Here is a 26748-nt window from a genome sequence, read left to right as displayed (position 1 = left end):
GAAATGGAGGCAAGAAGATAAACTGCTGGCCACGGTTAGCAGCAAGTAAGTGGAGGGGCCCAAACCAATGTACCAGGCTATTCTCTAGAGCCTGTGCATAGAACCACTAGGCTCCAAGACCCTCTACGCCTTGGCACTCTTACACATCAGGAACTGAGCAAATCTGGAAGTGCACATAGTTTGATAGCTTATGTTGGAGCCTTGTAAAGCTTTCACATCATTGGTATTCTCAGAAACCAAGACAGACAGGGGTCGAAAGGCACATTCAAGGCAGCAAAGTTAGAATTTGAACCTCACACTTGCAATGCAAGGAAAACCTGGGCTGAAGAACAGGATGTGCCATGAAATCCTGGGCTAGGCAGTTCTGGGGAAACTCTTCTCAGGGGAAAGTGTGAAGGTGGAACAAGTTCACTGGTGGTCACTGCCAAGCAGTTAAGTATTGAAAACTAGGATGGCTGCTCTGCCCTTGAGGGCACAAACCTCTCCGTACTGACATCCACTCCACTTCTTGAGGAATTGGACTCTTCTGAGATTAGTGGGCTCAGGGAGGCATTATTTAATTTTCTAGGCTTTCCTTTGTTGAACAACAAAAAAAGCATTATTATTAACTTTTTACAATTTGGTTATTTACATATAATTTATACACATAAATCTTACATGGTTTGACAGATGCCTAGCCTGTGTATTCACTACCTCCCTCAAGATGACATTTCTTACAGACCAGAATTGGGCTTGCAGACCCACCACAAACTCCTCTTATTACTTAGAAGTGCTCTAGCACCTGCTGAAAGAGCTGCAAGGTCTAAGATCTGCAGAGAAAGGGGACAGACATGCAGTTTTAGACTGTGGAGAGAAGAGAGGGTGCAGTCAACAATGGGAGCATCTTCAACAGGAAGAGGGAGGATGCCCTTCCCTCTCCCTGCAAATAGCAAACAATAAAGAGCTGTGCTCTAATGGTTTCAGTAATTCTTAACCCTCTGGGGACTCAAATGCACAAATTATATGTCATGTAAACAAGCTGAAATTTCACACCAGGTTACAATTTAACAACTAATACATGAGAAAATACACGGCAGTATGAACAAGGGTCACTCTATGTATATAAATCACCACAAATAGTCACTCTTTGCCACAGACCTATTTGGCAAAGGAGATGAGGAATATCAATCAGGATTCTCAACACAGAAGATTTACAGCCTGCATAAGGAAGCTAGTTCTGCACATACCAAATGTTTGTCAATTAGTAAGCAACAATACTATAGTAACTCATTCTTATGTTCCTAGTACTGAGTTAAAAATGTACTTTACTGAGACAGGGTCTTATACTGTTGTCCATGCTTTCCTGGAACTTATGGCAATCCTCCTGCCTCAGACTCCTCAGTTCTGGAATTATAAGCTTTTTTTTGCTTCTTTCTCCATTTTTCCACATCATCTTCAAACTTACTTGCTCAAGGTCACAATGCTAGAAGGTAGCACAGACAGGATCAACCCAGGCAGGGCTGACATTGGAGTTGGCATTTCACCATGTGCTGAAACTGCTTCTCTGTAAATAGCTTCTATGCAGAGCTTACTGCTGAGTTCCTAGTGAGCAGGACCATTTGGTACTGTTCACTGCACTATGCATATTATGTGTCTACAACACTGGCCTAGATGAAGGAATCATCTCCATGGAAGAGTGACAGCATGTAAAAATCCTCTAATCATGTGGTACAAATATCAGCTATTAAACCACTTCAAGAATGGTGATACCAGTGTGGGTTAGTGTGCAGAGGGTTGCCCATGGAGCACAGGAGACTTGAGCTGGTCTTTGCAAGCCAGATCTGCAGAACAGGAGGCAGGGAGCGTGTCTCAGCACCAGCAGCTGCTGAGGCAGGGGTGTGGGCAAATGCCCGAGGAAAGGCATCCTGCAGCGAAGACAGCTTGGGATCAGTGTGGTGGGCTAGGCTGCGGTGCAGCCTCGCAACCAAGGGGGTGGGGAAGGGAAAGCATCTGATGTGGCTGAGCAGGGCAGCAAGAGGCAGAAGCAGCCTTGCTGGAAGACAGCTGAGGAAACTGGACAAGACATGGCAGTGAGGGACTGGGGTCCAGAGCAGGTAACAGACAGATAAACTGATAGGCAAGTGCTAGGAAGATGAAATGATAAATGTGGGGTAGTACCCGGGTAGGATGGCAGAGGATTCCAAATCACTCTCTCATCTCCAAGAGAGAAGGAACCCCTCTAAGAGCAAGCTTGAGATTAGCACTGCTCAAATACCATTTTTATCTTTTTACCAATACCTTTAACTTCTCCTAAGCACGAGTTACTCATAAAGCCACGATTTTGTTGTGTGAGTGACACAGTAACATATGTGTTCACTCACATACTACAGTCAGGCTACATTAGGGGAGTCCCGTCCTGTGGCACTGGCTCAGGATCTACAACTAGGTTACAAGCTTGCTTGCTAAGCATGCTCAAGGCCAAGCCCACACCTGTGTCAGCATACTGACTGAGGTCTGGGGACCAGTCTACTTATCCTTGTACAGGTCTCAGTATTGGTGGTCTGGTGATCATAATATGGAAAGCAAGGGCAGAGTTGCGGGTGGGGAATGCCATTGATGGGAACCTCCTCTACCAGGAGACCAGCTGGACCAGGCAGCCCACCCACTTTAGTACTCGTCTCCAACAGACCACCCAGAAAAGCCTGGCCCTGTCTAGATTGTATTGACTCAATCCAGTCCATTTATAGCAAGAATTCTTCCTTCAATGTTCTTCCTGATTTAGGACTCCCCTCTCTCTTCTCCTCTCTCCCCCTCCCTCCCTCCTTCCCTTCTCCCTCTCCTCTCTCCCTCTCTCTCCCCTCCCTCCCTCTTTCTCTTACCACAACACACACACACACACACACACACACACACACACACACACACACACAGAGAGAGAGAGAGAGAGAGAGAGAGAGAGAGAGAGAGAGAGAGAGAGAGAATAATAGTCTGAATGTCCAAAAGACAAAAGTCTGTGATGAAGTTTCCTTTCCAACCCCTCTCTGTAGGTGGGACACATCATAGATAGCTATGACAAGAGGTTTTTTTTGGTTGTTGTTCGTTTGTTTGTTTGTTTTTGTAGTTCATTTGTAACTCCAGCCACGCAAACTTCTTTGTGTTTTTTATGACATATAAAGCCCACCTGTGGCTCAGAGTCCATGTGCTTTCTATTCCTGCTGGGAGAATATCCTTCCCCAATGTGTTCTGGAAGATCCCTTCTCTCCACCAAGTCAGTGCTCCAAATTCAACTCGGAGCTGACTTTCTTGACAGCTGTTAACACTAATAACACCTCTCTACTTATTACCCCCTTCCCTGCCTCATTCTCCATCACAGCATCTATCAACTACTGGCCTGTGTATTTTGCTTGTTTATTGCCTGTCTCCTCTCATTAAAACATTCCATTAAGGCAGAGATTTGTGTACCTTGCCCAGTTCCAATACCTAAGGTTGTGTTTGGTACAAAGTCAGGGCTCAGAATGTATCTACAGAATGGACAAGATGAATTAACAGTAATGTAGGTGTAAAGTGTTTTTCCAACCAACTTCATGTGATGGTTACAACAGCTGGAAACAGCCAAATTCTTATGCTCCCTTCTCTAGAATGACTAATATGAGTCTGGACCCAGAAGTGGCTGTTGGGTCTGGCTCAGCTTTAAACTTTTCCAAGTGAGCAGATGCCATGGTGACAAACATGGGCAGGGTCCTGTAAATGCCTCTGCCTGTCAGGCAGCTCTGCCTAAGGTGCACCCAGGTGTGCCCGTACCATTTTATAAAAAGTGCCCACACAGCATCTGCGCTTGAGAGTCTTCACGCTTACCTTCTTGTTGCTAAGGCCTGAATCTTTTGAAACAACAACAACAAAAAAATGATAGTACATCTCTTTCTAAAAGCTATTTGTCCAGCAATTCCTGTGAACTGAAACTCTGCCGGGAGCGAAGAGAGACACTGAATAACTCTGGACAGTTAGGGAACACAGTGACAACAGCTATCATTGGTGCAGCATCTCACCATTGCAAGCTCATTTTTATGCAATCCTGTGTCACAAACAGGCAGAAATGGAAGGAAAAAAGGTCCATGCACTGTAGCTTAAGCACCCACCTTTAACTGTGCTGATAGGTCAACACTATTTCTTTCTGTCCTACACACTAGTGTGAAAAGCCTGGTGGTTCAGTTTTCTGGGCCATTATAGATTCGGAGTAGAACAGAGGAGAGGGACAATGGTGGAGCTGGAGGAACACCAGAGCAGCCAGATATGGCAGGCGACAGCAAGTGAAGAGGCGGGGACACGACACAAGGCCTGTCAACGAGGAGTTAACTGCACTACAGGACCATTCGAGGTGGGAAGGACAAACAGTTGCACATCAATTGTCCTCAGGGACTCTGGCTTTTAGCACAAGGCAATAATAAAAAATGATGACTTAAGGTCATTAGAGCAAAGGTTAAATACTGCTACTGTATTCAGCATTCAAGTCACTTTCCAGACACCACAGGACTAATTTCTTTTGTAAATGTCCCTTCTAGTTTCTAAAACTCTCCTGGAATTGATAAACAGAGCAAAAAGAACATTTACATTCTTTAAACAGTAAGGCCTACTCTCCCAAGCAGAACTGTGTGGGATTTCCGGCTGCTCTCAGTTGTTAAAGACCTTCCTCTGCCAAGTAGCTGAGGTCTGCATGCTCACATTTCAGAGCCAGGCTGACATCCAGTTCATCCCTTCCTTTCCTCCATTGTTTAATTCTGCAGTTGCATAATTTATTGTCACCCTGTGAAGGGCCATGTGTTGCAGAGTAGGAAGCTGTCACACTGAATAGAGCACCCCTGGGCTGTGTTCACAAACAGAGCACCCCAGGATCCCTCAGCACCCCCTGCCCCACCAGATGGGAGGAAGGAGCTGGGAATGATACACCCATAAATTCTCTATAGTCCACTGTATAACTAAACACAGTGGTAAAACCCCAACCATTATTCTGGAATCAAGACTGAAATAGCACACTCAAGGTAACTCCTAATTTGGTTCCTAGAATTCAGCAAGTTGGGACCTGACTTCTTCCGTGAGGAGGGAATACAGTGGAGAGGGCAGGAGCTCAACCAAGAACTGACAATAACCAGGTGGCAAGAACCTGGAACTGCAGATACAGTTTTACAAGAGGCAGCAGAAGATCTGCCAGTGGCCAAAATGAGACAAAATTAGACGAAATGAGAAACCGGGAGGCCAAGGGGTTTCAACGAGTATCTGAATTCTAATATTGGTGACGTAGTCTGACACGCATGTGGCAAGGCAACAGGTCTCTAGCCCTAGTTCTTCAATCAGGACCCAAGGAGTAATCCTGAGTAAGGTTTTGGACAACTTCTCTGAATTGTACATTGCCTATATATGAAGTGGGGATATCACGACCTTTCTCTAGTGAAAGTCAAACTGGCCTTATCTATTATGCATTGTGATGATATTTTATCTGTGTACCCCAATAAAGTTTATCTGAGGATCAGAGGAAAAAGCCAGCTACTATCGTAAACATAGAGGTCAGGCAATGGTAGCACATGCCTTTAATCCTTTCACTCGGGAGGCAGGGATCCGTCTGGATCTCTGTGAGTTCAAGGCCACACTAGGAACAGAGGCAGGAGTGGTGGTACATACCTTTAATCCCAGCACTAAGCATAAAGGTTTGGAGATCTGAACAGACAGACAGGAAGTGACAGAGCTGGGCAGGAAGAGGAAGTGATGTAGTTGGGCAGGGAGAGGAAATGAGATGGCAGAACAGAAAGGCATATAGGTGTGGGCATACAGGAAGTAGATCTCTTTGGCTGAAGACTTCCAAGTGGTAAGAACATGGCTGGCTTCTTTCTGCTTTTCTGATCTCTCAGCTTTTTACCCAATATCTGGCTCTGGGTTTTTTATTAATAAAATTGTCTAGCAAATCGTCTACAATGCATTTCAAACAACAGGAGTCCAAGAAATGTTATTTCCTTCCCCCAAGCTGGCTTTCTCCAGTCTCTTCTTAATATTATTTCTTTGGAAATCAGAAGAAATAAAGGCTAGATTCATTCTTGTTCTGCTTCCAGTCACAGGAATTAACTACTAGAATTTATTCAAAAATTAAGGTTGATGAATAAAAAAATTAGTCCATAAAATGAATTATACTTCTACATACAGGAGCAACAAAAATAAATTTTCTATAAAGCAACATCAAAAGAATGAATACAAGGCACAGGCTAAGAGAGAATATTTACCAAAAAAACCCTATCTAACAAAGGACTGTTAGTCAAATTATATTGATTATTTTATTTTTAAATTGTGTGAATATGTGTGTGTAGGGGGCAGGGTATGTGCATGTGAGTTGTAGATGCCCATGGATGCCAGAAGATGGCGTCAGAACTCCCAGAAGTGGAGTTACACAGGGGCAGTGCTGGACACCTAGCTGTGCTCTTCTGCACCCACTCTGGACTGCCAAGCCATCTTTCCAGCACCAAAACATACTAATCCTGAAGACTCAACAATAAGAATGATAACAACTTTCTTTAAAAACTGAGCAAAAGACCATGACAGACACCTTGCTGGAGGAGACACAGAGACGGCAAATGAGCCAATGAAAGGATGTCCAACTCACATGTCACTAAAGAAGTTAACATTAATAAGAAACCACTATACACACGTATGAAAATCCACAACACTGACAACACCAAATGCTGGGAAGAACATGGAGCAACAGGAACTGTCATTCATTATTGGTGGGGACATAACATGTACAGTCAGTCACTCTGAAACAATTTAGTAGTAACTGTTTTGTTTGTCTTTTCAAAATTTCATATTCATTTATGAAATCCAGCAATTGTGTTCTTTGGTAAAATACCAGAGCTCAAATCATGTCTCCCACAAAGCCTGCATGGAAGTGCATAGGAGCTAATAACTGCTCTACAAAAATAATCACCAAAATTTGGAAGCAACGAAGACTTTCAACCAAATACATACACTGATTTAAAAGAAGAACAACAACACAGAAATCTACGGCAATTCAGATAATGAAATCTTATTTGGCACTAAAAGTAAATGGACTTTTAAAGCCATGAATACAGACGAAGGAAATTTGAAATAAGTCAGTCTGAAAAAGCCGCAGTTCCATGTGCTTACAACTCTGTGACATTCAGGAGAGCAAGCTATGAACACAGTGACAAGATCAGTGGCTGCCAGGGCTTAGAGGAGGAAGGATTAGTAACAGAGGGGGCACAGGAAGATTTAGGGCAGTGAAAATTCTATGTATGCTATTATAATGAGGGATGCATGCCATTGCGCATTTGTCTGAACCCAAGGCTACACACCAAGTGCAAACCCTAAGGTGAACTATGACTTTGGGTAACTGTGATGTGCTGCTGATGTTCATCACTGTAAGAGATGTGGGAATATAGACAATGGTGGGATGGTCAGCAACTCTAAAGCTAATCTTGAAAGGAGCAATTACTAGACCATGGTAGGAACTGAGAATCTTCTTATGAATTAACAAAAAGTAATCAAGACAGCTATGGGAAACATTACAATATCTCTTAGTGGAAAGTATTATAACCTAAGCAAACACAACATGCTCATGGATTAGAAAGACTCTAGAAATTTAAAGACATCAATTCTAATCAAACAGATTAGAGAATTCAAAGAATCAAAGTCACAAGAAAGGAATGTGTGTGTGTGTACATACATATGTACATAAAAATTAATTCTAGCATTTGTACTCAAAGGGCCAAAAGCTTAGGCATGCAAAAAGGAAAAGGCAAAAGAGATTTGCTAAATCAAATATGATGACACTTTATAAAGACATAGTAATTAAGACAGTGTGGTGATGGATTAAGAATAAAATCAGGCACAAAACTCCCTGATTTAATGATATAAACACATCACTGAAGGCAGAGAGAACCTCACAGAATAGGGACATCAAGAATGGCCTTTCCATAAGTAATGCTGGGATAAGTGAGCATTCATCTAGGGGGAAACAAAACTGGACCCTATCACACAGCACACAAGAACTAATTACAGGTGTATTCAACACCTACGTAGGAAAGGGGGAAAAACCTCAAAGGTTTCTGACGATAGTGACAAAAAAGAGGACAGTTGTTGTCACCTTGAAAGAAAAGCTCCTTAATGATGACACAAAAAACACTAGTTATAAGAGAAAGAAAGTATGGCTTATTAAAAATAAGGACATTTCTTTATCACAGATGCACCATCAACAAGGTGAGAGGACCAGGTACCGAACAGCATTTGCAAACCAAAACAGAAGAGGACCAGTATGCAGAACCATGAAGAGCTCCTACAAACAATGAGAAAATCAGAACTTAACGAAAGACAGCACAAGAACAAGGTGTTCGGCAACCAAGGAAACAACTGCTCAATAAACACATGAAATGCTATTTATTCTGCTTCTGGATTCATCTAGAAGACGGGGGGGGTAGGGGGGGAGCGGACAGACACACAGGAAAACCATTACCCCATAAGCTGCAGAACAGAAAAGGGTTGATAACAGGGATCTCCTCCACCAGTGAGAGAAAGTGTGACTGTCACAGTGTGTGGAAAGTGATGCACACTATCTAATGCGGTTAAAATCCTTAGCAATCCCACTTCAGAACCTTTTACAAATGCACATGCCCCAGAATACAAACACACACACACACACACACACACACACACACACACACACACACACACGAATATATTCAAAGTAGCATTCTTTGTAATTGGCCCAAACTTAAAATGGCAGTAGTAGTCATGTCTGGGGTATAACAGTAAGTACTACACAACAAAGAAATATACAATATATTTTTTCATAATCATCAAAATATTTCTGGGTGCTCCATAAAAACATTAAAAATCCATAATAATGAATGATATAGAATGTTATATAATATTATATAACAATGAAAATGAACAAATTCCAGCTCTATATACCAATTTGTATAAATATTATAAATATAACACTGAAAGAAAGATCACAAGACTTGACATCTAGTGGTAGAGTTCCAATTATGTTAAACTCAGGCAAACACTAGACAGTGCAATTAAGGAATTCACACAGCGGTGATAAACTCTATAGAAAGCGTGAAAACACCTGTCAGACACCTGTCAGAAAAGCCAAGGTCACAGGGAGTGAGAAACGAGCTAGGACCAAGAAGGGATATTTAGAGACATTCCTGGGTACTAGCAATATCCTACCTTTTCACCTACTGATAATTACTTAAGCACTGCCTTTTAAAAACATTCAAAAGAGATGGAAAATGCATTTTGTGCCTATTTTGTTTTATGTAACAATTATATATAAGGGGCTGGAGAGAAACATCCAAAGCAGCAGCAGCCAGTGCTCTTAATTGCAGAGGCGATTCTCCAGCCCCTTAATTAACTTTGTTTTTTTAATTAATTAACTAATTTTTATATGTATGGGTGTTTTGCCTGCAAGTTGTGTCTGCAGCATGTGCACACTGTGCCTGGAGGCCAGATCCCCTGGAACTGGAGTTACAGACAGTTGTGAGCGGCCATGTGTGTGTGCTGTGGCTCGAACCTGGGTCCTCTAGAAGAAGGACCAGTGCTCTTAACCACTAAGCCACCCCGCCAGCCCTAAAGACAGTTTCAATGTTACTCTTTTCAGGGAGTCGTTCCAGACCTCCACACTGGTGGGAGCTCCCAGGGCAGCTTCTACTTCGTGTGGCTGCAGAGCTCACCAACTATAGAAACAGCTCTGCTACCAAGGGCAGAGGTGAAATTGCTTTTGACTCACTCTGATCATCTTTCTACAGTGTCCTGCCTGCTATGGTGAGCGCTCCATAAATAATCAATAGCTATGCTGCAAACACCTGAGCTGGTAAAAAGTCGTCACTCTGAACTAAGCAACTGGTAACAAGAACAACCTGAACTGAGTTAGTTCCGCCACGACAGAAGACACCCTGGGACCCAAAATACTGGATCCCACTGTGCAGCGCTGGCCACGCTGACTCGGATAAACAATCTTGATACTAAAACACCAATAGCTACCATTTGAGGAATTTGAGATATGTGCTAAATGCTCTCAGCTGTGCCACCTCATTTAATCCTCACAGTGTATTTGCAATGTGTTAATTTTTTGTCTCGTCAATGATTAAATTGAGATTCAGAGAAACTGAGTAATTTCCCCACACACCACGCTGACGGCTAAGCAAAGGGTAAACCCCAGATCTCCACAGCTCAGGTGTCTGGACGCTGCCTTATGAATTTCTTTTTGCCTTGGTTTCTTCGTCTATAAGCTGGGGACACAGTGACATCTGTGCAGCTAGACTAGATATGGCTCAAAGGGATGAGGAACTTGAGGGCACCACTTGGATGTAAGGAATAATGTAATTCTTATGGGCCGGCACCATGAAGCAGATGGCTTCTATCCACTCCAGGATTATAAACTAGTTGTAAAAGAAAGCTGTGTAAACAGGAAAACTAGGAACACACATCCATAAACTGATGTGAGGAAGTCCTGAGGAACAGCAAGTATACAGTCTAAACTGTAAGGAAGGCAGGGATGAAGGAACTGCCCGCCTGTGTGGTGTGGTGGCCTCTCCCTCCAGACTTCCCTGTCACCACCCTTCATACAGTAGACATGTTTTGCTAAGGCTTACCGTGGTTCCTTTTTAATTTTAATTTTTGTTAAAAATTATCTTTGACTGTTTCATAAATGTATATAATACATCCTAGTCATATTTACCCTCGACTCTCTCTTACCCCATCCCTCTTCCCCCTTCTGAGACAGTCTCTCTCTATAGCCCAGGCAGGCCTTGAACTGGCCATTTTCCTGCCTCAGCTTCCTGAGTGCAATGATAACAGGTATGTCCTATCACGCATGGCACCCTGTGTATTTTACTAGAAAAGTTTACTGAAGTATAATTTACCCAAAGTAAATTCACCCTTTTGAAAAAAATACACAATTGTGCGACCATGAGCACAATTAAGGCGTGGACTATTCTCACCTCCCACAAAAGCTCCCCTGTATGCCTTTACAGTCCACTCCTCCCTCAACCCGCATCCTCGGCCCTAGAAACCACTGATACAACTTCTGTCTTTTGGTTTTGTCTTTCACTAAACACAGAGGAATCTTTTAGACTTTTAAATTTAACTTTTACATTTCTACCCTGCCCCCGGTGTGTGGAATGGTTATTTTGCCAATCTAACACAAACCCAGACATACCTGGGAAGAAGGAATCTCAACTGAGGAATCGTTTCCTCAGATTGGCCTGTGGCCTTGTCTGTTGGAGCATTTTTTTAAAACTGTTAATTGATGTAGGATAGCCTGGCCCACTTTAGGCTGTGGTATCCTTAGGCTGGTGGTCCTGGACTATATAAGAAAGGTAATTACGCAAGCCAGAGGACATACGCCAGTAAGCAACATTGTTTGCACAGTTTCTGCTTCAGCTCCTGCCTCCAGATTCCTACCTTGAGTTCCTGTCCTGACTTCCCTGTCTGATGGACTGTAAAGCAGAAGATAAACCCTTACCTTGCAAAGTTGCTTTTGGTCATAGTGTTTATTATAGCAAAAGAAAGTAAACTAAAATAGTATGCGTGTGCGTGTGCGTGTGCGTGTGTGTGCATGCGCAGTTGGGTATCAGTAGTATCTGTAGTATCAGTGTGGTTAGCTCTCTCCTTCCACCATGTGGGTTCTGAGATCAAACTCAAATTGTCAGACTTGGCTGCAGGCACTTTAAGCCACTGGGCCACCTCACCAGCCCTCCAGGGATCTTTTAAATGCACACTCACATCTCTCACAGCACTCACAACGAAACCCAAGTGCTACTGCACAGCCCCAGGCCCACACACTGCCCCACCTGCCTGTGTAGCTTTGTTGGGCCTCACTTTTCCATCCCTGTGGTCCAAGCTCATTAGTTTTGCTTCTGCTGATTTCTGCCCCAGGGCCTTTTCATTCTGGCTTGTTTTCTTATCCCTTCTCTCCCTAACTATTCTCCATTATTTAACTCCAATTTCCTCCACTGGGACACACATCACTCTATGAAACAGCTTCATCTTCCTCCCTCCCTCCCTCCCTCCCTCCCTCCCTATCTTCCTTCCCTAACAGTGTCATGTCCTGAGAGCAGAAGATTCGTCCATCTTGCTGAGCTCTATTCTTGGAAGAATACAAAGTGCCAAAAAGCAGCTGGTCCTTCATTGGTATTTGTAAAATAAACATACATGTGCCAACATTAGAGAGTAGCAAGGCCCTTGGTGGTTACAATTCTAAGGAAGCATCCAAAGAAGAAATAGCATATACCCTCACATGGGGGTGCAGGAGAACGAGGGGGTACTCAGGAACTAGGGCATTCCCCTCTGTTATTCTACCACCTCTCCCCAGTGCTCCCATTGATGGGGCTGTGGAAGAATGAGGAGATATGGCAGGAGCCTTTTGCTCACTGGAGTCCTCGGGATAGTCTATCTCCTAAGACATGGGTTCCTGGGCTCCTTTTTGACTGCCCTGGCTGGTGACATAGCCATGCCAGACTGACAAGCCTTCCTTCTCTCCATGTACATTCCTTCAGGGACCCCCTAAGTTGTCTTGCTTTCCTGTTCTGGAGTTATCATCAGCATGCCTCTTGTGGGACAGCAGCACCTGGTCCTTCCTGCAACACAGGATCTTGACCTCGTGGGCTCTACATCCTCAGGGAAGAGAGCACATGGACCAACAAGTATGAGTGTCCACAACCCCCTGATGCTCCAGTTTCTTTCTTACTTAGCACTAGAGTCTTGAAAGGGTAACTTTGTTATATCTATTATTTCACCTGGGGATGGCCAGGGGAGAAGGAGGGAATTCCTTGCTGGGAGAGCATCTGTTTTGCTGAATAGCAGGATTTAAATTATGATCTCAGGACTGAACCAGAAACTTAGAGATAAATCCAGGTTCCAAACGTTACACGTAGAATGCCAAGTCCTTGAGAAGCGAGGGAACTTGCCAAGGCCACATGGACTTGAGTTTCTTGACTCCTAGTCCAGATTTCTTTCTATCACTGAGATTTTCTTGAGTTTGGTTCCTGTCCTTTTCCTCCACTGAAACTTCTCTTTCAAAGGTCAATAGTTTGAACACAAAATACCAGAGCCTTGACTCTGTCTTGTCTTCTTGGTGCTCATTCCCTCCTTGGCTCCCTCAGCTTCCTCGCTCTTCTGTCCTCCGGTCCCTTTGGCTAGGTGGAGCTTCCCACAGGGAGCCATGCAGTTAGGTGCCCTGGCTCACTCCCGCCGTGTGGTTTCTTCCTGTCCACTTGTATATGCACTCCAAGGAATGACATCTACTCCCAGGATCCTACCAGGAAGGAAGTTGAGTTCAATTCTCCTAGACTAGACCCCTCCTCTAAGCTCAAGAAGTTCCTCTCAAACAAACTGCTCAGAATGTCCAGAAAGTGACTCTGTAGAACCTAACCTTCCTGCTCATGGTTTGACCTGGTTTCCAGTCTGCTGGCTTGGGTTCCAGCGAGTCCACATATTCAAACTGGAGGGATGCTCTCATCCCTATGTTCAATCAGACACTAGGTCTCATCTGGACTGCCTCCAAGATTTTCTTTCCTCCACCTCTGCACCTAAAAGATCAGGAGAAGCTGCAAAGCCAACCTTCCTCCTCCTTTCCAAACACTTCTCACATTCCCCGAAGCCTCCAGCTCTTCAGACACAAAACTGCCCAGCACTCCCTATGAGGGCCCGTGTTCAAGCTCTGATTCTGGGCTTTCCCTAGTACTCTTATGTAGATGTAACCAACCGTCTTATTAAATAAGAAACACAGAACCAATGAAAAGAAGAAAGCCAAGAGGTCAGAGCTCAGAGCTAAAACCTTACCCTTCCTCCTGCGGTGGTCCTACCTCTCCGAACCAGAGCTACTTCCTGTGTTAAAGTCTTTATATAGAATTTCTGTTCTGCCTTCTCATTGGTTGTAAACCCAACCACATGACTGCCTCGTCACGGCCTGTCTGTATAGACCTCCGGGTTTTCTATGATTGGTATTGAGATTAAAGGCATGTGTATCCAATACTGGCTGTATCCCTGAACACACAGAGACTTACCTAGCTGTGCCTACCAAGTGCTGGGATTACAAGCATACGCCACCACTGCCCTGCTTTCCTATGGCTTGCTAATAGCTCTGACTCCTGGGTAACTTTATTTATTAACATACAAATAACATTTTAATACAAATAAAATATCACCATACTCTTAGGTCTCCTTGCAAGCTCTTGCCCTTCTGTCAGGATGATTATGGTTGTAAGAGACAGAATCCCAGCTCAAATAAGTTTTGGTAAGCCTGGGAGTACAGCTCAGTGGTAGAAGTACTTACATGGTCAGATGTGCAAGGGCCTGGGTTTAGTCCTCACTACCACAACAAAAACTAGTCAGGTAAGTTAGTGGGAAAGACAGGATCTGCTTTGTTCTCCGAACTTCAGAAATTGCAGTAACACCATCAGACGTCTCTCAGGCTTCCTCTCTCTTCTCCCCATTCCCTTTCTCCCAGTCTCTCACAGACTCAGTCTACCTCACTGTAAGCAAGCTTCTCTCTGCAGGAGACAATGTAGATGAGAAAACCTAGCCTCAGACAGTTCCGGGGTTTCACCCTCTTAGCCCCCTACTGGGTACAACTGAACAGCTTCTTTTCCATAAAAACCCCAGAGAAAGGCCTGGCTTAAGTCACATGCCCCACCCCCCACCTTGGGGGGCTGTCAATCACTTTGGACCGGCCTGAATCATGTGTCCACTTCTATATTTGAGCAGCAGTGACAGGCAGTCCCACTACTGGCCTGCAGCCAGAGAAGAGACATCTACTGAGCTTTCATCTCTCCAATTAAACCCATCCCAATTCAACCCAAGCTTCTGCCCAGATCAAACCTCCCATTGCTGCCTGCTCTTCACACTCAGGTCTATGGTTGTCTTCTCTGATGGATCCCGCTCTTGAAAGCAAGGATTGGAACTCTCTGTGATCTGCCTAAGGTCTGTCTCAAAGTTCTAACTAAAAAAAAAAAAAAAAATCAGTCTGTTATTCTTATGACCAGTTGTTTGCTTATGAGGAGACTGCCTGATCTCCCGGAAACTTGCCCTGTTCACCAGTGAATATCTAAGTACATAAAGCTGGACCTAGCATATAACGGGAAGTAGGTAAACACTGGATATGTGAATGGATAAATGGTCTGAATAGTGGCAAGCCCTTGGAGTTCCAGTAAATGAGCACAGCTTTCCTTCTTCTCACTTCAGAGAGAAAAAGAAATGTGAAGGTAGAGGCCTCCCCTATCCCTGAGCTCCTCCACACACTCTCACTCTTAAGGGCTCCATCAGAACCAGGGAAGGGGATGGATGGCCATGTCCAGTTCAAGCAGCCCATCCTCAGCAACTGGGGAGGGGGACTCTGCTCCTGCCTTACTGCCTTTCTTTTGCCTTCAATTTCTGACTCCATTGAGCCCCTGCAGCCCCAGATTTCCAAGGAAGCCAAGCCTTTCCATGTTAGCCAAGAGAACAATATAAAATATAAAAATATAAAAATAAAGGCCTCCTCAGCCCCCAGACCTCCCCTATCACTCCTTACCTTAGTCTTCTTCCTTCCAAGGCTGGTGTGTGGGCTAAGCAGGTCTCCATTCATGACCCACCAACGTCCTCAAACCCACATACTTCACTCCTACTATAGTGTGGCCTTCCTCTCATCACTCCGTTCAAACTGTTCTTGCTCAAAGCACCCACTTGCCAGACTCAATGGACACTTGCCAGTCTTCACCTTCTCTAACAAGGACAATATCCGATCAACTACAGTCACTTCTTCATCTTCAGTGCCCCGTGCCTTTATTTTCATGATGATGCTCTGCCTTGGGGTCCTTTTCCCTTTCCATCTCTCAGGCCCTTCTTTTGAAATTATTTTTTTTTCCTGAGCTTTCTGTGTGTATGCACGCACGCCTTTTTACCCATCTCACTTGGCCTGTTGAGGAAATCAACTTCCATAGCACTCACTGCCCAGAGGGATGGATTTTTTGTCCCTACATCTTCCCCTTTTCTTCCTCTTACTAAAGGAATGACAACCATTCCACCAGAGGCCCCCACCAGGAATCCTGGACACACTCTCGTCATTACTTCCCAAACTGATCTCCTCCTCAGTCAAGCTTTCAACCAATCTTCAGGCAAGTTCAATCACCTCACTGCCCAAATGTACCCTCTTCTTGTCTTCCCTCCAGCTGCCCACCCTCTCTGAATGCTTTCAGTTAGTTCTGAACATTTTTCCACCTGGATTGCACAAGTATCTCCTTTCCATCTGCTCTCTCAGCCTCTGATATCGACTTCCTTTTGATGGCAACTTATATCCAGAATAAAATCCATCATTAGCATGCTAGACCTTCCATGATCTGTGTCTGTCTCAATCTCCCTCCTTCATTTTGTAACACTCTTCTCACACACGGCCCTAGTCAAACTGAATTACTTCACATTCCTAGCGTCTTGAGTGGTGACATATCCAGCCTTGGGACATTCTGGTCCTCTACTGGCTTTCCTTTTCCACCTGGCTAACTACCACTTGTCTGGTTTCACCCCACATGCCATTTTCCTTTCAGGTAGCTTCTTTGAACTTTCTGCCCGAGAGGGCACATTCTGTCTTCACATAGCATAATGCACACACAGACATCATGAACTTCTTGACCTCAAGTATAAGAGCCTCTTACAAGGAAGCTCTGAAGTCTTCAAGGATTGGGACTAAGTAAGACCTTCCTCTCTACCTCCATGATACCCTAGCCTCCTGCTTGTGGATGAGTGCATGGGTGGATCTCTTTCCTGTCTTCCCACAGTCTTCTCTAAGCCACCTTCATGAGCCAAAGCCAACACTTTCAGAAACAGCTTCTCTTTGCTGCCACAAGAGCATGGTTCACACTTCAAAAACGGGGATGGGAAATGATTTCAGGAGCTCTCTGGGTGGTTGCTAGGGAATACTAGTACTAGCGTCCAAATCGATGTGGTAAATGAGGACCACTAGTACTACTACATTCAGAAGAATATCAGCATCACTGGGCCCGTGCTAGTCTCTCAGTCACCAACCTTAGCCCAAACTGATGCCATCCCATTTATAGATGAGTTTCAGACCCCCAGATTCCAGTTTCCCATTGCCATACCAGTGGTGGCCATCTATTAAGAAGTACTGTGGAGTTACAATGGAAAAGAGAGGTTTAGAATTAGACAAATCATTGTCTGAATGAGCCCTGTCACTAACTTATTAACTTGTATGACATTGAACAAGCCATTTAATCATCTCTGTCTTATCTGTAAGACAGAAATGCTATTTCCTCATGGGTTGATGAGAACCCTCAAACGAAGATAACAGATTTAGTGGCCTATTCACTAAGAGCTTTCAATATTATTCTGACTTATACAAAACAACAAGGTACATTCCTGTGCACCTTATCTCTTTTCATTCTTTTCTTCAGTCAGTATTCTGTGAGCAGTTCCTTTGCACTAGGCTCAATGTTGAGTGCCCACGAAAACAAGTCATCATCTTTACTTTTCGGGAATCTTGGTGGGGAAGGGACACCCAGACCACCAAGGAAGAAGCACATTAACATCTAATTCACTTTACAATTTGTGACGTGCATGGGGGTGAGGGGAATGTTGGAGAGGACCCAGGGTAATGGGTAACGTCTAAGGCACAGGGAAGGGACTCTTCTCTATAATATTTTCCCTCCTCTCCCCTTTCCTCTTTTGAGACAGTTTTAAAGTCCCCTCGGGAACTGAACTGACCCCCAGAAGTGACCCTGGTGCTTTTGCTAAGCTTACAAGTGCATGCCATCTCTCCTGGCTTACAGGTAACAAGCCTCTACAGAAAACCTATCTTGATTTAAGACATACCTAGGACTCAGGGTAAACCCTTGGCCATGGAGTCTTATTCTTGTATATTACCTTCCATTCTCCATTTCGCTTGCTTCTCAGACAGTTGACAAATTAAGGGGCAAATTCTATTAGTCTTGCAGGATTCTATGAAAAGCACAATATTTTTCCTCTTCTCTGTGAAGAATATGAGAACTAAAGACAGCTCAGCAGATAAAAGCTGTGGGTGGCAAATACTCCCACTAACCAAACCCCCCCCCCCCTGCACTTCAGGCTTCTAGGTTTCTCTTTGCATTTACTGTTATCTTAGAACTAGAGAAGACACTAGAGAAATTTCACAGTGAAAGCCAGCACCAGTTAAGAGATAAACCAACTGGGGCCCAGAAGGGCTTAAATGATCTGCCCAGAGTCAACCACTGAATGAGTAAAAATTACAACACATTTCCCCATTACGATTCTCTGGCCCTTTGGAACCTGACCCCAGACATGTTCCTTTAGATGCAGCCCACCATGGTGAAAGGCATGGCTGTTTCCACTTTTGAGCATCCTAGAAGCCACAAATCACTTCTCTCTGGTTCTCTCTCCTCCCAGTGACATTCTGTTCCATGATACCAGGACTCTTTTGGATCGACCTCTTTGGTTTGAGAACCATAACTGCACGAAAAGTTTGGTTAGCCATGGCTTTGTCAAAACACTTCTCAGAACTATGACTTTGCAGACTGGCAAAGCTTTGTGGTCTAGGTTCTACTGTACAGTTATATGACCCTTAAAAGAATTTTCACTAGCATCCCATACCCTTTCAGGATAGAAACATAATTGATGCTTTTTATGTGTAGTTTTGCAAGATGCTTGGGGGAGGAGAAGAAAGGGAGATGAAAGGGGAGGTAGGAAAAGGGGAGAGGGAGAAAGAAGAGGGAAGAAGAGAGAGAGAGAGAGAGAGAGAGAGAGAGAGAGAGAGAGAGAAGAGAGAGAGAGAGAATGCTACGCTCTCAATTTCATAGACCATCAAGGAACTTGGGTACACTTGGTCCAACTCTTCCAGGAAACTGCTCTCAGAAGAGCAGAGGCAGAGGTGCTGGTCTGGACTCCTGGTTCAGTGCTCTTTCCCACTCTGTAACATTACCCCACTCTCTTGGGATGAAGCAGCTGCACCATCAAAAATGTCACATCAGTTACAACAACACGATTTGTTATATAAGTGGCGCTGCAGAGCAGGCAAGGGGAAGAGGCCAGAGCAAAGTGTGAGCCACAGTGCCCCTCTTCCATGGTTCCTAAGTCAGCTACGTTCCAGACTTACAAAAAAACTACATGGGGAAGGAAACACCCACTAACCCATCAAAGGAATGAAACTCAACTAACCTCCGTCGTATACTGGTTTTTATGTCCCTGGCACTGTCGTAAGTCTATTTCCTATGTTAACTCATTTCATTCTTGTATCAAATTTAATTAGTTGCTTTTATTACCAACTCCATTTCATAGGCAAGAAAGCTGAGATGCCAAGAGGTAACTAGCTAAGCTCACACATCTGACTGGTAGTCGAGTCAAAATTTTGGGGCCAGCAGCCTGGCTGCAGAATATTCTTAACCTCTCTCCATTCCAGAGAACCATGCCAACCTGCTTCTCTAAGTAAGAGGTTATCTATTCCCCTGGACCAGTCAGGCTGCCATTCTTTCCTCTCTTGTTCCATCTGCTAATTGCTGATTTTTGAACAATGTCCTTTCTACCAGGACCAGGAGGCAGAATGTGAGAGATGGGATAAAGTCAAATGGGACATAAACTTAAGCAAATTCCTGTAAAAAGAGTTCATCGGAGCACCTTTAGGCCTTTCGGCAGTCAACAAATGTGAAGTGATCCCCTCACAGCACCTGATTTCAAGCCCATGGAGTTATATGTATGAACACACATACATATATACTCCTTTCCGCTTTTTCAGAATTAAAAGTTGTTCTTTGCTAGAGTCAGTTTTGAGGGTAACCCTTCCCAATTTTTTTTTTTTTCAGCCTGGAATCACCCCTGCTATTGGCTTGCCAGTTGTCTCTCAGATTAAGGTGGGCTCCTGCAGTAACAGTCTAACTCAGTCATTCCCAACTCGTGGGGCATGAACCCTTTGGCAAACATCTATCTCCAAAAAATATTTGCATTACGATTCATAACTGTAGCAAAATTATAGTTATGAAGTAGCAACGAAAATAAGTTTATGGTTGGGGGTCACCACAACATGGGGAACTGAATTAAAGGGCCACAACATTAGGAAGGTTGAGGACCACTGTTATAAAAACCCAGGACCACATGGCATACAGGGAATCGAATCCACTTGAGCACATGTCAGGAAAGTAGGGCCTATTCTGCTCAAATCTCCAGAGTTAATTGACACAGTATAACCCAAGCAGCTGAAAACCACGAATGATCTTGTCCTAACTTTAACAGATGTGGCCTCCTAAGATGCACAAAAGAATCTAGAGCTCCAGGTTTAAAAGAAACAGGCCAGCACCTGAGCACTCATCCAGCTTCCTGTGCACAGAAAAGAAATTCTCAATTTAGCCATGTCAATATGCATAAAGCTTCACCTACTTAATCTAACGATGGCAGCCCTCTCCACAGCACACAGGCTCCACTGCAGAATCCACCGAGGTTCAAGAATTGCACAGCCAATTCTTGATGAGATCAGGTGAACTGCTGGCTGCCCTTCTGGCAAGAAGGTCTGCTGGTATTTACAGCTCAGTGAACAGCAAGAAGGGAGACAGCACTGTCCATCAGCAGAGGAGAACTCACCTGCTGCTACCTGCCCTGACATTCTGTTCGCACTCACACTGTCTCCAGAGAGCAAGGTGCATCTATTTGATAAACATGGAGACACCGGTGGGGAGGGATGCAGAAACAGCCAGTGAAGAGACTGCAGAAACAAGCCAACGCTCTGGAAGAGTAGCCCTCAGTGGACTGCTACCGCCACAAGAGGCCTTTGGGCAAGGGTAGGAAATGCCCTTTTAGATGGCTGGACTTTCACAAAGTACTGGCTGCAAGTTGCCCCCTTCCCTTCTATCAATGCCTGTCACTTACTAGATGCCGAAAGCACACAGGCTTGAAGCAGCCAACCAATGGTCTTGACACCCAGTTATAAAGTCAAGGTCCACTGGGAGGAGGAAACCACCATCTTTTTGGCAGCAGATGACCTTTCAAAACCAGCACCTTCCCTGAAGGAGTGGTATACTAAAACCACTTGTAAGGGTTGGAATATTTGTATGAGCAGTGATATCTTCAATAGGCAAATCCTTAAACTTGTTTAAAAATGCACTGAACAGGTACCCTAGAAACGAATGTATATCTGAAATGCTCCATTTTACTCTGTCTATATAGAGGTGAAGTCTACTAGCTAGCAAGCCACGTCGGGAGGCAGAGGCAGGCGGATCTCTGTGAGTTCGAGGCCAGCCTGGGCTACCAAGTGAGCTCCAGGAAAGGTGCAAAACTACGCAGAGAAACCCTGTCTCGAAAAACCAAAAAAAAAAAAAAAAAAAAAAAAAACTCTACTTACTAAAAACAAAACAAAAATCTGATGCTCCTGAGAGTGTGAGCTAAGCACCCTAGCAAACTCAGCACCTTTAATCAAGGCAAACTGTAATGTTCAGAACAACTCCAGGGGTCAGTTTACACTATCAGGTCCAAGCATCTGTCACTTAATGTTCAAACAGGGAAGTCAGTTAAAATGTTATGCTATTGATTCTATGCTTCATAAACTATAATTCTAAGATAGTTTTTGTAAGGGTTTAGAAATCCAATAAAATTTATACTCTCTTTAAAATTTTTATTAGTCTGTGTAAAGGCATCACTGATTATCAGAAAAATGATGAGGTTATATCACAGGTAAGCTTACTCCTAAAACAAGCAAAGTTATTTAAAATGCCATGTAATAAAAAAGGAGGCATTGGTTATTCACAGGATATGTGAAACTATATTTGCACCATCTCAGTCATCACTGTTGATTTCTCAGAACTGAAATGTTTTGTATTGCATGATAGAGATCTTCCAAACACTAATTCACAGGCACTCACGCTGAAAAGAAAAAAATGGAGGCGAGGGAGTGCTGGCAAGATAATGCAGTGGATAAAGCACTTATGTACGATGGCAACTTGAGTTTGATCTCTGAACCCTCCACAAAGTTGTGTTCTACACACACACACACACACACACACACACACACACACACACTAAAATTACCAAAGATTTTAAAGACTCGAGAATTGGGCTTCTGAAAATGATGTAAGTATTCCCTTATGACTTATATTGAGCAGAAAAATTCCAAAGGTCAGTCTCTGTAATGTTCCTAGGCTGATGAGGGTAATAACACTGTTCTAGGCTGCATCTGCTGCCAGTCCTTAATGGCTGCATCTCAGCCACTACGGGCACATCTTCCTATCCCTCCTCCCAGTCAGCACACCACAACCTGATGGGAACACCAGCGGAGGGCAGCGGCTCCCAGCTCTTCTGAAATGCTGATGACAAAGGATCTGATAACATCCGAATGTCAATATTCTTCTTCCCAACCAAAGGGCTACACTGCCAGCCCCCAATTCCTACCAGAAACCACTGGCTTCTCACAGGGTGTCACCACAGTGGACTCTGTAACCATCTAGTTTCATCTGCCTAGGGGAAATAACACAGCGTCTGAACTAACTTACACATATGGCCTGACAGGCTCGTCTCCAATCATACTGCACAGGGAAACAGGAAATTGCTTTCTGCAAATGCTACCAAGGCTTTCTGGCCTGGCCCCACCCAGAAAGTACAATCTTCCTAGCTACAAATGACTCTCACTCAAGTGATGAGCTCAAAACCCATCTCTGGAAGTGAGGGCTCCAAAGAATCTGTCACTGGGATACAGTGACACCAATCTCACATTTTGTGGTTAATAAAACAAGTCCTGCATCCAGCTTGGCACAAGGCCCTGATCTGATTTATTTCAAGCCAAGCTCATAGGAAAAACTGCCATTCATGAATGCTTCAGGAGGAGAGGTCAGCTGGGACTTTTGTGGCAAAACTGGCATGGGCAGATTTTCTGGTGGACTTTCTGGGCAAACTAGTCTATTTCCTAAAGAGATTTGGTGCATCTTGCTCTTTTTTTTTTTTTTTTTTTTTAAGGAAACAAAAATTAATCACAAAAATCTCAGTTTTGATGGGCAGTTTTCACAGAAAAGGTGCTTGTGGGGGTTGGGAAAAGGGAGAAATGCAGGAAAAGAGAAAAATGCTCTGATTTCTGATTTAAATGAATCAAACATCAGACACTTCATACACACACACCCCATCCCAGTGCAACCCAATCTAAGACAAGCAGGACTTTCCTCAGAAAAGTCTCCTACAGCCTTCCTTAAGATTCCGTGCCCTAGGCCTAAACAGGAATTTCCATTCTAAAGTGGCACACAGATCTCCTCAGAGAGCTCAGCTTTCTTTGAATAAAAAAGGCAAGTAACCCTTTTGGGGACTCAGTACATATTTTTAAACTTCTTATTAAATCAACCTAATTTTTGGGGCATGTTCAGGAAAAGCAGGTAGCAAGCTGCTTTGGTGGATGCAAAGTTACTCTGCCATCCTCTCCCACCCACCCCCACCTCATTTGCCCTCCCCTCGCCGAGGGTTTCCGAATGTCTTCGGGGCCCCTCCGGAAGCCGAAGCCACTCGGCCCTCTCCGTCTGGACCCCGACTGGGCTCCGAACACTGTCGAGATCCTCCGAGCCCCGCGCCCAGACCAGGCCGAGCGGAGCCGAGCGCAGCCGAGCTCAGCCCCATCGACATTTCCAGCCTCGGCTGGGCGCTGTCCACCACTTGCAACGCCTGAAACCTCACCCCAGTTCTGGAGGCCGAGGCTTCTACCGGACTCGCAGCCTGCCACAGAGGATTACAGACTTGTGAAGTTTTGAAACCTGCCCCTAAGGAGGAAGAGATGGCGCGGTTTGCATTTCACGACCCGCGAGTGCTCCAGGCAGATGCAACATGCACCTTGTTGCAAATAGCAATTCCCCAGGCCCCGCCTCCCCATCCATTTGGACCGCACAAGCCCTAGAGAAACCCCAGGCCAAATTACTGGTGGCTCAGAAGGGTGAGGCTAGCCGAAGGGGCCTGTGAGAAGAAAGCCCCCGGGAGCTCTCGAACGCAAATAAGAACATGCCAAGCAGATGGGGGGGGGGGGGGAGACTGTCTCCTAGTCGCTACTCCCTACCATCATGGCGCCGCCTGGAACTCGCTTGTCATGCCTGTTACACATGCAAGAATTTTTGCTTCTTGGTTTTGAAACCGCAAGCACAATTTGTCTCCCACCCACCTTCCCTCGAAAGGGGTTTTTATTTTCCATTGTTTTCCTACGGGATGCAATTACTTCGGCTATTCTGTCAAGTTGAAAAATAATCATTTTTGTTTACCGCACAACAACCTCTAATTAGGAGCTGTGTGTGCACGAAGGTGTCACAGCAAAGCGACATGGAATCCTCGCTAAACGGTCCTAACGAACTCCTCCGTCCTGAACTGACAGGCCAACGGAAGCAGGCCAGGAGGCCCGGAAGGCACGCACCCGTTGCCTGCCGGCCACCCCTCCCCAGGCGAGGCTGCCTGTAGGCTCACTAGGAGCTGTGGAGTGAATGGGGCAAGAAGCAAGCCAGTGAGGCGAAGGAGGGGTGAGGCTCCTTACTGGGGAAATGTGGAAAGGGAGGAATATCCCATTTTGTTTCAATTTTCAACCATCACTCAAATCCACCCCCAGTTAATTAGGAGGGGAAACTGATATCTAAGGCAGAAGGGGGCGGTGGCAAGTGGGGCCTGAAATCCGCATTGGAGGTAGACTACAGGGAACCGGCCGAAGCAGTGTAAATAAATGCAATGATAAAGGCTCCACAGTGACAGGAAACTGCTAGTGTCAGGAGAGCAAAGGCTGGAGGGCCAGGGAGGAGAGGGGCTGGAGGGCAGATGAGGCTTGCTTTCAGTCAGCCCCACAGACAGCGTCCCCTTTCCACCTCTGCCTCGGATAAGGCTGTGTCTGTCACATCCGCTTGGAAATCCACCCTTTCCCCCTAGTGCACGCCCCCTCCCCTAACCCTTGCTCTCGGTTAGGGGGAGGGGGTCGAAGCCACGGCCTCCAAGAATTCAGCACCAAACTCATGAACAGCAAACACAGGATTCTCCTCCACCCCATTCTGCCAGGGCTGGGTCCCCTCCATGTTTCAGTCAAGTTCAAAATCACTGCCCCAAGAGAAGCAGGGGGAAGTGGGATTCCAGGGGTGGGGTGGAGGGAGGAGGAGAAATAGAATGAGGCAGAGACAGAAATGGAGGCAGCGAAACACACGAAATACTCCACGAGCAAGAGTTATGATCATAATCACGCCAATAGTGTGATGTTCTGATCAATATGGCGGACAGTGTCATTCATACAACTACAGGCGCTCCCCTTCCCTCCCCCAAAACACCCACCCCAGGAGTTGGGGTGGGGGACCCAGAACCAACGTAGGGAGTGGGGGAGGGGAGGCAAAACCAGGTCTCTGTGTGTGCACGAATTAAAAACCAGGCCTGGACAGCAATGTGGGCGAGCACGATAATAAAAACGGTATAAAAATTATTCTTAATAAAAGTACAAATCCCAGTGCCATAGGGACTTACTTCATCTGCTTCACAATGGTGCTTTTTCCTGATTCTCCAGCCCCTGTTGGGACAGAGAGGGGGGGAAAACTGGTGAGTGTCAGCTCAGGGGAATGGGAAGGGGGCTTCAAAGCATGCGAGGGGTGGGCGCTCCAGGGCACATAGTGGTGCCAACTCCGGGACCAGGTCTCCCGTGGCGCAAGTCCGGTGGGGGAACTGCGGCCAGGGTCGAGGGGCGGGGGTGGCTACCGAGGTCCTTACCCAGCAGGAGTAATTTCACGTCTTTGGCGGCGCTGATGCCATCTTCTTTGAGGTTTTTCTCAATCGCCTTGCTCCGCTCGAGGGCGGCTCTCTCCTCTGCGCTCAGAGTACATCCCATGGTGGCCCCTTCCCTGCCACAGCCCGCACGACTCGGCTGGCACGACTCCCCGGGTCGGCGCGCCCCCCACCCCCCCAAAGAGCAGAGCCTGGGCTCAAAGGGGGAAAAATCACGATATCCTCTCCTTGGCTGGGAACAAAATTGTCGAAAGACCAGAATCCCCCAAAAAAGACAGCCTCTATCAAGATTCCAGCGGCGAAGACTAGCGGCGTCTGGCCGGGGTCTGGGGGTGTCGAGGTGAGGGTGGCCGGGGTCTGGGGCTCCGGAGCCGAGGGAGGAGGCGCCCGCGGGCCCGGGAGGCGCGGGCTGCAGGCACTGAGGCTAGTGCACGACCCAAAATAAATAAAATAGGAGTCGAGGCTGGATCCGCAGCCGGAGCCGGCGGAGGGTGGGGTGGGGGGCAGGGTGGGTCCTTCTGCCGCGGCTGCCGGAGGCGGAGGAGGAGGAGGCGGAGGCGGAGAAGGTGGAGGCGGCGGCGGCGCGGGGTGTGGAGGGAGTGAGTTAGGGGGTGCCGCTAGTGCATGTGCATCGCCGCTCCTCGGCCGTCGGTGCGTCCGCAGCGCCTTCTCCGACCCCCGCGCGCGGGGCAGGGCTGGGAAGGGGGTCGGGCCGGGGGAGGGGGCAGCTCTCTAGCGGGAGGCGGCGTCGCCGGGGCCCAGAGCTCGCATCGCTCGGCGGAGCGGAGAGGAGACGGGGAGAGCGCGAGGGAGCCGCGGCCAGCGGGGAGCGCGAGAAGAGGCGGGCAGGGAGGGGAGGGCACGCGCGCGCGCGCCGGGGCGGGCGGGGAGGGGGCGAGGCGAGCGCCGCGCGCGAGCGCTCCGGGTCCTGCGCAGCGCTCCGCCAGCCGCCCGCTGACGTCAGCAGGGCCGCGCGCCGGGCCCGGGGGACGGCGCGGGCGGGGGCGGAGCGCATGCCCGCCGGCCGCGTCAGCT

The 26748-nt window shown here is 46.1% G+C and overlaps 1 protein-coding gene across 3 annotated transcripts in view; it reads right to left on the bottom strand.

Annotated features, from left to right (window-relative positions):
- Gnao1 (G protein subunit alpha o1) overlaps positions 1-26554 on the bottom strand; it is a 161391-nt gene extending 134837 nt beyond the window's left edge. For 2 of the 3 annotated variants that reach the window (XM_028871487.2, XM_028871488.2), the window contains exons 1-2: positions 25699-26548; positions 25459-25501 (exon numbers count right to left, since the gene is read on the bottom strand). In XM_028871487.2, the coding sequence (XP_028727320.1) occupies positions 25459-25501; positions 25699-25816 (161 nt within the window). In that variant the 5' untranslated portion in view covers positions 25817-26548. Of the gene's footprint in view, positions 1-25458; positions 25502-25698 lie in introns of all 3 variants that reach the window. The other variant, XM_028871489.2, reaches the window with a different exon arrangement.
- Positions 26555-26748: the final 194 nt, after the last annotated feature.

This window comes from Peromyscus leucopus, chromosome 5 (genome assembly GCF_004664715.2).
Source record: "Peromyscus leucopus breed LL Stock chromosome 5, UCI_PerLeu_2.1, whole genome shotgun sequence".
Lineage (NCBI taxonomy): Eukaryota > Metazoa > Chordata > Mammalia > Rodentia > Cricetidae > Peromyscus > Peromyscus leucopus.
This window is presented reverse-complemented; position numbering and strand designations above follow the sequence as displayed.